Raw genomic sequence first — 12,355 nt, forward strand, 5'->3', positions numbered from 1 at the left:
TACAAATTATAGTGCTGCTCATGATCAGGTGGAAGTCCTTCATATAGCACTGGGTGTAATCAGGAACTGAAGACACAACAAACGGTATGGTGTCATCGTTCCTACCACACAACTTTTCTTCTTCAGCCTACACAGATGACCTTGGGACCTTCTCAAAGTCCGGGGGATAAAACAGACAACTGGCACAATGTGATGGCACCAGCACAGGTGGCCCGCCACAACACTGTAGCCTAGTGGTCGGCAAACTCATTAGTCAACAGAGCCAAATATCAACAGTACAACGATTGAAATTTCTTTTGAGAGCCAAATTTTTTAAACTTAAACTATTTATATATAGGTAGGTATATTCCTTATCGAGGTAGCACCCACAGGTGGTATTTTGTGGAAGAGCCACACTCAAGGTACCAAAGAGCCACATGTGGCTCATGAGCCACGGTTTGCCCACCAGGGCTACAGTGTAGCCCAACTAAAGGAAAGACTGAAGAACAACTAAGAAGAGAATTTTCCAGCAGACAAAATTTTAAGTGTTTCGCCCTGTTGAGTACTTTGAAAGAAAAAGTGTTCTGAAGTACTATGACAGTAGTGGCTGGTTTAGCTCAACGGACAGAATCTGGGAAGGATCAAGAATGTAGTGCTGATGACAAGCATATTGGGAGAAAGGTATTCAGGGGATCTCTCAACTGGATCCAGAGCATGAGGATATTGGATTCTATGTGAATAACCACCCACAGGCCTCCACGGAACAGGAAGCACTCAGTAGTTAGGGGAGAGCTTGGCCTATCTTCTGTGTGTTGGTCAGCCTTGCTTCTTTCTCTAGGCACTCTGATGTTGCCTAGTGATCTCATGGACAGAGTGGGCACAAAAGCAGAAATGCAGCTGTCTGCGCCTTCAGCAACTTGGACTTCTCACCAAAGATGATCTGGCTACTGTTACTGGTGAACAAATACTTGTCCAGCGATTAAAACAAAACTTGAATCCCTGCTGTAAATCAGGGTTGAATGTACCAAAGCCAGGAATAATGGGGCCAAGAAAATAAATGGATTCTCTCCGCACAACCACTGCCACTGCCATCTCCTGCTCAGCACTTAAGTGTCAGAATCCTGGGACTGCAAGTCAAAATCCTGCCCAAGCTGGCCTAGTAGAACTGGTTGCCACTGGGCTTGCAGGGGAAGCAGATCTCCCTTTGGGGCTCATGTAAGTTCCAAACATGATGAACCAAGACATCCAAGACGTCAGGGAAAAGTGGCTTTATTTGAATAACAACTTACTCTGGATTTGGGTTTACTCTCCTGTTGAACAAACTTCTGCATACATCAAGAGTCACAGCTTTCTGGAATGCTTATTCACCACCTGGGATTGCACCCAACACTGGTCCTTGCTAAGAAACTAATTTTACAGCAATAAGCTCACTATATGGGGTTCACTGGTACTATCATGTATTCCATCACCCTAATGTGTCCAGCCTCACAGTGAGTATAGTAAAGACTCACTCGCAGAACTAATTGTAAAGTAGTTAGTTCGGCATATAGATTATGGAGATGGGATCATGACAGAGCAGGAAGATGGGAGTTCGTCATCCAGAGATATTCTATTTGAAGACAGATGCAGTATTGATGAAACGTTGAGACCCAATATCTTTTTAATAAATTCCATTTGATTAATTTGTCCAGCATGGGTTTCATAGGGAAAGTTCTAGAAGGATATATTCCAATGAGTGGAGAGTGATTATTGTTGACTCCTTAGGAATTGTTTAAATTTTCTACATTATTTTTGTTAGTCTATATACCATATTTCCCCATGTATAAGATGCACCCTTTAAAAATAATTTGGGGTCTAAAAACTGGGTGTGTCTTATACAATGGTTGTAGTTTTTTTATTTGTGTTTCCTGCTTTTTTGCACTTGTGTTTGCGCTCATTGTTGAAGACAGCGATTCATCATCAAACACAGATGAGGACAAGCTAATGGGTGGGAGTTTTGACAGTAATGAGGAGTTGTATGAATTTTATGATGAATAAAATTTGAGTTCAATAACTTTATGTAATACATTTTTTTTCAAATTTCGGGCCCCAAAATTAAGGTGTGTCTTATATATGGGGGAATACAGTATTCTGATTTTCTTAATTTCAGCATTTTAAATAAAAATAACTAAAAAATTATTTTGAAATACATGTCATCTTAAGTTTCCATTAAGTTTTATGATCTATGACCTTATGTTACAGGTACACATTTATTATCAAGACTAATACACCTAAAAGGGGGGGGGGACCTCAGTAAGCTTAATTCAAAGTGAAACAAACTTATATTCTAAAGAAAGAATAAAGGACATAATCACTCAAAACCAAGGAAAATACTACTCTGGGAAAAAGCAAAGGATAATTATACTTTTATTTATAGTTTTATTTATTTTTACAAATACCTGGTATAACTACATTACATTGAAAATACTACAACTATATAAAAAGACTATGTGTGAATGGACCTCACATTTAGCAAAAGTATATAAAATGTTGATCAACGAAAACAGAAGTCCATTGTGAAATGTTCACAAGTGTTAGGTATAAAATTCCCAGATATCTTCAAGGGGAAGCTGTGCATCTATGGTGGGACACGCACCACAAATTCTCTTTAATGTTTAATGAGTGAGTGAGGAAAATAGCCAGTATAATACAGTAAATAAAATCTATCTAATCATTTTCCCAAATTCTTTATGCTGAATTATTTAATAGGAGACTCATTACACCTGCATTTATACTACCTTCTTGATTTGTATCTTCTCAAGAAACTGAAAGAAAAAAAGATGAGAGAAACTTAAATTAGATTGGCTAACAAATATTGCCCAGTCCTGCCCACAACCACAACCATACCCAAATTCACAATCTCACACTCTGTAACATATAACCTCATACATCTCAAAATCTCCTGTTGATAATAAGACCTTAACAGATGTTGCACTTTGGAAGGTAGTTGAAAACATCAGAAACACCTAGATCTAATTTACACTTGTTTGGTACCAAGTCCAGCCCAGCCCAGCTCGGCACAGCCTTGCGCTCTCCTTCCTCCTTCCTGCTACTGAACCTGGCTCTTCTCCGTGGAGCAGACATAATGAAGTGATGGTAAAGCACAGAGCAGATGACCCAGCAGCAGATACTAGAATGTGTATATAAGTGTGTATGCTCATGTAGCATATGACTGTGTACACACATACATACACAGACATTATAGGAGGTAAAAGAGAATGAATGCTCATACATAAATTTTAATAAGTGATGACATTGTGTGTATGTGTGTGTGTGTGTGTGTGATATTATATGAGTGTGTGCATATATAAAAACTTCACTGTAATAGATTCCCTCCTCTCTCTTGGTTGAAACTTTATCACTAAAGTGGAGGATATGAGATGCAAGAACGAAGGACTCGGGTGTAGACAGGCCCTCTTTCCTCTGGAGAGAATGCAGCCACTATGTCAGGCAGCCTTCCTTCTCCCCAACACTGAGCTCAGTGTTCACTAACAGAATGGGCTAAACCTACAGGGGACAAATCTAAATGAAAAAATCGTGTTCTGCCCCTAAGAATGTTAAGATAGAACTTAGTCATTACAATGTTGAGAACAAAAAATTATATTATATATAGACTATATATACAGATATATATAAGTATAAATCTATGTATAAATATAGATACATAGCACAGCAAGAGGAATATATGTGTGTATATATAGACCCATTTATATATCACATAATTATACTTATGCTTAAGTATATTTACATATGTGACATAAATATATTATCATATACAAAATCGCAATTATATAAACACATATAAGCATATTTTATATATCATCCACATGAAGATATATACACATACTTATGTGACCCTTATATGGATTAGGTAGTTATTCTGAGTATACAAATGCAGTTAAGTATATTAAATATATCTGGTAGGTCTGTCATTGCTGCTGAGGTAGAGGAGAAATTTCATCCCAGTTATATAACGGAGACATTCTGCCCCGTCTCTGCCTCGTGCTTTAGACCTCGCCTCACTTGGCCTAATTTTCATTGAAACCAGCCTGGATCTGAGCTTGGTCAATATACAGGGTGTAGCAAAAATAGGCTTAGAGTTGTTTGTATGAAAATCATTCCAATAATTAGTAACTAATAATACAAGAATAAAATCCGTATTTCCTGTCACAACTGTATGTTGCCCCATCCTGTATTTATTTGCCAGTAAGTATAGGCTATTGTTAATTCTATGACTGGGAAAAAAAGTGAAATTCTGTATCCCATTTCCAGGAACTTGGGCCATCTAGGCTGCACGGCCTCAGAGACAACATGGGATGTGTATGCAGAGGACACTGGGCAAGCACGGGTCTTCTCACTAGCTCCAGACTTGGCCCCGTGCCTAGCTGGCTTCCTGTTGGTGACCGGGCAGGTCTGGGTGCAGAACTTCCCCCTCTGTGGTCCCATCTGCCAGCCTCCCACTGCACCCCATTACACGTTGTTGCTGTCGTCGTCATCTTCCAAGGGGACTGCTCTGCTCTGGGTAGGAGTAGGAGGATTCCAGGCTGCTCTGCTCCAGGTAGGAGTAGGAGGAGATGGAGCCAGCTTCACAGTTAAGGGAGGGAGAGGAGAAGGGTAAAAGTAGAAATCAGGGAGAAGACAGAGACGCTGGCAGGCCCCCAGAAAGTAAACTTTCGCCCTGGTCCATTTCCACGTGAGCCTGACATTAATGATACAAGGCACAGCTACTTGCCCTTAGATGTGGAAGCAAAGGAAACTTAAATACTTCCTGGAAAATTCAGTTTTTCAGTAGCAGTCAGTGTGTGCAAGGCACAAGCCCTGTACATGGTTCCCTTTTACTTCGGTGCTATTAAGGCCCAACCCAAGGCAGGTGCATCTGTGGGGAGAAAGCACCTCTGACCACAGAAACCACAAAGGCAGAATAAAAAGAGAAAAATGCCGAACCCTAATCTTGGCCCTGGTCTGGGATACAGCATGCCCTTGCTTCCGGGGCCCCGGTCCTGGTGAGCACCCAGAAGAGAAGTGTTTTCATTTTGTCAGGATGTGGCCGCCTTCCCTTGAACTGCTGTGAGCCCCTCAGCAGGTCTTGCTGAAATGACCTTGTACTCACTCTTGGCATCCTGTAGCCCTTCCTCAGAACGAATTCCTTAAAGGCAACTGGTCCATGAAGTCTGGCAAATAACTCCTCCTAAAAGAAGATCCACATTTTTTTCAAAAGCTGTCAACAGTCAGAAGCTTGAGTTCATACTTTCCTAACTAGAAGCATTTGACCCTCTAGAAAACACCTCATTATATACCTCTCCCTCATTTGGAAATATGTGTGTAGGTTATATTCATAAGGTAATAACTGTAAAGGCTTTCAAAAGGTGTACAACTTTCTCACTTTTCCTACACTTTCTTCTAACCCTTATATTAAGGATATGACATACATTGTAGTAATTAGACAAATACTGACCTAAAATGTCTGGAATCTAACCAACTGAAGAATAACAATTGTGATATCGTGGTTTATACATTATTTGCAAAGATATATGTACCTCCCATATTCATTGCAGCGCTATTTACAGTGGCCAAAACATGGACATAATCAAAGTGTCTCTCAATAAATAAGTAGATAGGCCCTGGCCGGTTGGCTCAGCGGTAGAGCGTCGGCCTGGTGTGCGGAGGACCCAGGTTCGATTCCCGGCCAGGGCACATAGGAGAGGCGCCCATCTGCTTCTCCACCCCCACCCCCTCCTTCCTCTCTGTTTCTCTCTTCCCCTCCCACAGCCAAGGCTCCATTGGAGCAAAGATGGCCCGGGCACTGGGGATGGCTCCTTGGCCTCTGCCCCAGGCGCTAGAGTGACTCTGGTTGCGACAAAGCGACGCCCCGGAGGGGCAGAGCATCGCCCCCTGGTGGGCAGAGCGTCGCCCCTGGTGGGCGTGCTGGGTGGATCCAGGTCGGGCGAATGCGGGAGTCTGTCTGACTGTCTCTCCCTGTTTCCAGCTTCAGAAAAAATACAAAAAATAAATAAATAAATAAATAAATAAATAGATAAAAAAGAGGTTGCCGTGGACCAGCGCAGCTCCTAATAACAGTGCGGAATTAAGGAAACGCTTATTAAAAAAAAAAGGAAGAGAGATGACGTCAGAGTAATGGCGGAGTAGGAAGCGATACCGATAAATCTCCCCCAAAACTCAACAAGATCTTCAACCAGAAACAGAAAAACCTATACTTGGAGCCTCCAGATGCTTCACAATACACCCGAAGGTATGGTCGAGTGAAAAATTGGCTAAATATATAACCAAATCCTGAAGGAAATAGGGAGTAAGAAATGCTCCGCCTTCCTCACTAACCTAAACAGGGCGGCTTTCTCTGGTAACTGTGAATATAGAAACTGAGGCGGGCAAAGGGGGTGAATACATCCAGGCCGCGCACAAAAGGCCAAACCAGGCTGTGGCACGTAGATCCTAGCGGAGGAAAAACTGTTCCTGTGGCAAGCCGGGCAATACAAGCTAACACTCGCGCCAAACCCAAACAAAGAAAGACAAGCGGGGCAGCCATTTTACCCGTTCTCCTGGTTGGTGTGCAGTTAGTGGGCGAGAGATCTCTTCCTAAGCCCCAGAAGTGGGTGTCCGTGTTGCCCCACAGAGAGGCAGGGTCAGAGGCCTTTCTGTGGGCCGAAAGCAGAATCTCTGGGCAGCCCCAGCGCCCTGGGAAAGCCGCGCACGGGAGGGAGCGAGAACTAATTCCAACGGTGGAAATTTTCCGTGCTGGTGAGGGTTTCACTCAGGGAAACGCGGCCGGCCTCATATCCTGGTGTGTGCGCGCAGATAGGTAGTGAGCGATTCCTCCGAGTGCCTCGGCAGTGCGCGCCCATGTTATCGCACAGAGGGGCAGAGTCAGGGGCCTTTGTGTGGGCAAAAGCGGAATCTCAGGCCGCCCCAGCGCCTTGCAAAAGCCGCGCACGGGGACGGAGCGAGAGCGAATTCCAGCGCTGCAAATTTCCATGCGGTTGGGGGTTTCACTCAGAGCGTGAGACTACTGGCCGGATATCCTGGTCTGCGCGCGCAGATAGTGAATGAGAGTTTCCTCCAAGCACCCCGGAAGTGGGTGCCCGCCTGTGTTACTGGACAGAGTGGCAGAGCCAGAGGTCTTTGAGTGGGCGGAAAGCCCGCCTGATTATGCTAGCAGCTCTGACTGACTGAGCCTTACCCAGAGCCCTGTGCTGAGTGGGAATAGAGTGGGGAGTTGCCAGCTCTTTGAACCTCTTACTATCCAGGCAGAGGCAGCAACAACCCCATAGCTGGATTATCAGGCTACTAATTGAGGAAGGAAAGACTAGGAGAAAGGCTCCAGGAACACGGACTCTCTCACTGTCGGAGCCTATGAATGCTAATGAGCCTAGACTCCCAATGAGACTAAAGCACAATACATGACATTGCCATAGAGACTTATCAACTGCAAACCTCTACCTGAGCGTGCCAAAGGGGCAGAACCTGGGGTACAGAGTCACCGACCAGGAAGAGGGAGAGAAAAGAAAAAACAAGAAGATAACCTCTCAAAATCAAGAATAATCTGCAGACTTTATAACCTATCCCATTTTATTATATTTGTTCGTTTGTTTCTCTTATCTTCATTCTTGATACTTTTTTTCCTCCTCCAATTTGGCCGATTAACTCTCTGCCGGTCTTACTCTCTCCTCTCCTTGAACTACACTACCCATAAGTGTTACATCTCCCATTATCTTTTTTCTCCTCTTCCTTTCTCTCTATGAGGGTTGCACTCCAAAACCCTTAACTCTCTCTCTCTCCTTTCTTTTTTCTTCTTTTACTGGTTCCCTCTTTTTTTCTCTCTCTCTCTTTCTTTTCTCCCTCTATATTAGTTTCTTCCTTTCTCCTTTACATCTCCTCTCATTCAAACATCAATAACAAACAAATTATCTTATCTGGGACTCAAACTTATGTTTGTGGCATTTTGGGGGTTTTTACTTCACCTTTTTAACTCACTAGCAGTGCTCCCATCCCTGGCTCTCCATTTTATCTAGTTCTTGTTCCACTAAATACAATAGTATTTTTTTAATTTGTCCCCCCATTTTTCTGTTCTCTTATTCCTCTCATCATAACTCTTAGACAACACCAACACCTAAAAGCAAATCATTTTATTCTTGACCCAAATTTTTTCCTTATTTGCTTTTTGTGGGTCCATACCGCCCCCCTTTTTCTTTTTTTTTTTTTTTGCCCCTTTATTACTTTTCCCCAATTCAGGACCTCCATCACAGGCATTATTTGTTATAATTCACAGTTCACCACAAGATTTTCTCAAGAAAAAGGGGAGAGGAGAGGAAAAAAGGAGGGGGGGAATAATTTCCTTTTTTAAAAAATTATTATTTTATTTTTCTTTATTTCATTATTAATTTTTTTTTAAAAAAAACAACTCTTTTTGATTTTTTATTTTTTTTAACTTTTTATTCTTTATTAAATCTCATTAATACTATCAACAAAACCACCCTCAGATGCCATTAAGGAAGAGAAAATCGAATATCATGGATACAAAAGAAGGAGAGGTAACACAGCTAGATGAGGAAAAATCTATGGAGAAAAAATTTAATATATTGGAAACTTTGGAGCTAAATGACAGAGAATTCAAGATAGAAATCCTAAAAATCCTCTGAGATATACAAGAAAACACAGAAAGGCAATTTAGGGAGCTCAGAAAACAACTCAATGAAGACAAAGAATATATGTCCAAAGAAATTGAAACTATAAAAACAAATCAAACAGAGATGAAAAACTCAATTCACGAGCTGAAAAACGAAGTAACAAGCTTAGCTAATAGAACAGGTCAGATAGAAGAGAGGATTAGTGAAATAGAAGACAAGCAACTTGAGGCACAACAGAGAGAAGAAGAAAGAGACTCAAAATTTTAAAAAAATGAGATAGCCCTACAAGAATTATCTGACTCCATCAAAAAGAATAACATAAGAATAATAGGTATATCAGAGGGAGAAGAGAGAGAAAATGGAATGGAGAACATACTCAAACAAATAATAGATGAGAACTTCCCAAGCCTGTGGAAAGAACTAAAGCCTCAAATTCAAGAAGCAAACAGAACACTGAGTTTTCTTAACCCCAACAAACCTACTCCAAGGCATATCATAATGAAATTGACACAAACCAACAGCAAAGAAAAAATTCTCAAGGCAGCCAGGGAAAAGAAGAATACAACATATAAAGGAAGGCCCATTAGATTATCATCAGATTTCTCAGCAGAAACTCTACAAGCTAGAAGAGAGTGGACCCCAATATTTAAAGTCCTGAAAGAGAGAAACTTTCAGCCACGAATACTATACCCATCAAAGCTATCCTTCAAATATGAAGGAGAAATAAAAACATTCACAGATACAGAAAAGATGAGGGAATTTATCATCAGAAAACCCTCACTCCAGGAATTACTAAAGGGGGTTCTCCAATCAGATACAAAGAACAAAAAAAAAACAGAGACACAAGTAAAAGCTCCAAGAAGAACACAATAAAACCAAATTTAAACTGTGACAACAACAAAAAGAAAGAGGGGGAGAAGATGGAGATTAACAGTAGCAAAGGACGATGGAGTGCAAAAGTACTCACAAAATAGTTTGCTACAATGAACAGGGTAGGGACCCTTTTCATTACTCAAAGGTAACCACCATTGAAAAAACCACCACAGAAGCACATGAGATAAAAAAGATAGCAACAGAGGAAAGATGTATGGAATACAACCAAATAAAAACAAAAGATAGAAAAACGAAAGAGAAGGATCAAACAAGACACAAAACTAACAGAAAGCAAGATATAAAATGGCAATAGGGAACTCACAAGTATCAATAATTACACTAAATGTAAACGGATTAAACTCACCAATAAAAAGGCACAGAGTAGCAGAATGGATTAAAAAAGAAAATCCAACTATATGCTGCCTACAGGAAACTCATCTAAGTAACAAGGATAAAAAAAAATTCAAAGTGAAAGGCTGGAAAACAATACTCCAAGCAAATAACATCCAAAAAAAAGCAGGTGTAGCAATACTCATATCGGATAATGCTGACTACAAGACAGGAAAAGTACTCAGAGATAAAAATGGCCATTTCATAATGGCTAAGGGGACACTGAATCAAGAAGACATAACAATTCTTAATATATATGCACCAAACCAAGGAGCACCAAAATATATAAGACAGCTACTTATTGACCTTAAAACAAAAACTGACAAAAATACAATCATACTTGGAGACCTCAATACACCGCTGACGGCTCTAGATCGGTCATCCAAACAGAGAATCAACAAAGACATAGTGGCCTTAAACAAAACACTAGAGCACCTGGATATGATAGACATCTACAGGACATTTCATCCCAAAGTGACTGAGTATACATTTTTCTCCAGTGTACATGAATCATTCTCAAGAATTGACCATATGTTGGGCCACAAAAACAACATCAGCAAATTCAGAAAAATTGAAGTTGTACCAAGCATATTTTCTGATCATAAAGCCTTGAAACTAGAATTCAACTGCAAAAAAGAGGAAAAAAATCCCACAAAAATGTGGAAACTAAACAACATACTTTTAAAAAATGAATGGGTCAAAGAAGAAATAAGTGCAGAGATCAAAAGATTTATACAGACTAATGAAAATGACAATACGACATATCAGAATCTATGGGATGCAGCAAAAGCAGTGATAAGAGGGAAGTTCATATCGCTTCAGGCATATATGAACAAACAAGAGAGAGCCCAAGTGAACCACTTAACTTCCCACCTTAAGGAACTAGAAAAAGAAGAACAAAGACAACCCAAAACCAGCCGAAGAAAGGAGATAATAAAAATCAGAGCAGAAATAAATGAATTAGAGAACAGAAAAACTATAGAAAAAATTAATAGAACAAGGAGCTGGTTCTTTGAAAAGATCAATAAAATTGACAAACCCTTGGCAAGACTTACCAAGGAAAAAAGAGAAAGAACTCATATAAACAAAATCCAAAATGAAAGAGGAGAAATCACCACGGACACCGTAGATATACAAAGAATTATTGTAGAATACTATGAAAAACTTTATGCCACTAAATTCAACAACCTAGAAGAAATGGATAAATTCCTAGAACAATACAACCTTCCTAGACTGAGTCAAGAAGAAGCAGAAAGCCTAAACAGACCTATCAGTAGAGAAGAAATAGAAAAAACCATTAAAAATCTCCCCAAAAATAAAAGTCCAGGCCCTGACGGCTATACCAGCGAATTTTATCAAACATTCAAAGAAAACTTGGTTCCTATTCTACTCAAAGTCTTCCAAAAAATTGAAGAAGAAGCAATACTTCCAAACACATTTTATGAGGCCAACATAACCCTCATACCAAAACCAGGCAAGGATGGCACAAAAAAAGAAAACTACAGACCAATATCTCTAATGAATACAGATGCTAAAATACTAAACAAAATACTACTAAATCGAATACAACAACATATTAAAAAAATAATACATCATGATCAAGTGGGATTCATCCCAGAATCTCAAGGATGGTTCAACATACGTAAAACGGTTAACGTAATACACCATATCAACAAAACAAAGAACAAAAACCACATGATCTTATCAATAGATGCAGAAAAGGCTTTCGATAAAATACAACACAATTTTATGTTTAAGACTCTCAACAAAATGGGTATAGAAGGAAAATATCTCAACATGATAAAGGCCATATATGATAAACCATCAGCTAACATCATGTTAAATGGCACTAAACTGAAGGCTTTCCCCCTTAAATCAGGAACAAGACAGGGTTGTCCACTCTCTCCACTCTTATTTAATGTGGTACTAGAGGTTCTCGCCACAGCAATCAGACAAGACAAAGAAATAAAAGGCATCCATATCGGAAAAGAAGAAGTAAAGGTATCACTTTTTGCAGATGATATGATCCTATACATCAAAAACCCCAAAGAATCCACAAAAGACTACTAGAAACAATAAGCCAATACAGTAAGGTCGCAGGATACAAAATTAACATTCAGAAGTCAATAGCCTTTCTATATGCCAACAATGAAACAACTGAGAAGGAACTCAAAAGAATAATCCCCTTCACGATTGCAACAAAAAAAATAAAATACTTAGGAATAAACATAACAAAGAATGTAAAGGACTTATATAATAAAAACTATAAACCATTGTTAAGGGAAATTGAAAAAGATATAATGAGATGGAAGAATATACCTTGTTCTTGGCTAGGAAGAATAAATATAATCAAGATGGCTATATTACCCAAAGCAATATACAAATTCAATGCAATTCCCATCAAACTTCCAATGACGTTTTTTAAAGAAATA

The 12,355-nt window shown here is 39.9% G+C and overlaps 1 protein-coding gene across 1 annotated transcript in view; it reads right to left on the reverse strand.

The window, feature by feature from the left end:
- Window positions 1–2,388: 2,388 nt before the first annotated feature.
- The window catches only part of FAM47E (family with sequence similarity 47 member E), a 37,623-nt gene continuing 27,656 nt past the window's right edge, over window positions 2,389–12,355 (reverse strand). Inside the window, exons 8-10 of the mRNA XM_066233081.1 lie at window positions 5,129–5,206; window positions 4,493–4,602; window positions 2,389–2,783 (exon numbers count right to left, since the gene is read on the reverse strand). Coding sequence (XP_066089178.1) covers window positions 2,753–2,783; window positions 4,493–4,602; window positions 5,129–5,206 — 219 coding nt within the window. The 3' untranslated portion in view covers window positions 2,389–2,752. The remainder of the gene's footprint in view (window positions 2,784–4,492; window positions 4,603–5,128; window positions 5,207–12,355) is intronic.

The sequence above is a fragment of the Saccopteryx bilineata genome, chromosome 5 (genome assembly GCF_036850765.1).
Source record: "Saccopteryx bilineata isolate mSacBil1 chromosome 5, mSacBil1_pri_phased_curated, whole genome shotgun sequence".
Lineage (NCBI taxonomy): Eukaryota > Metazoa > Chordata > Mammalia > Chiroptera > Emballonuridae > Saccopteryx > Saccopteryx bilineata.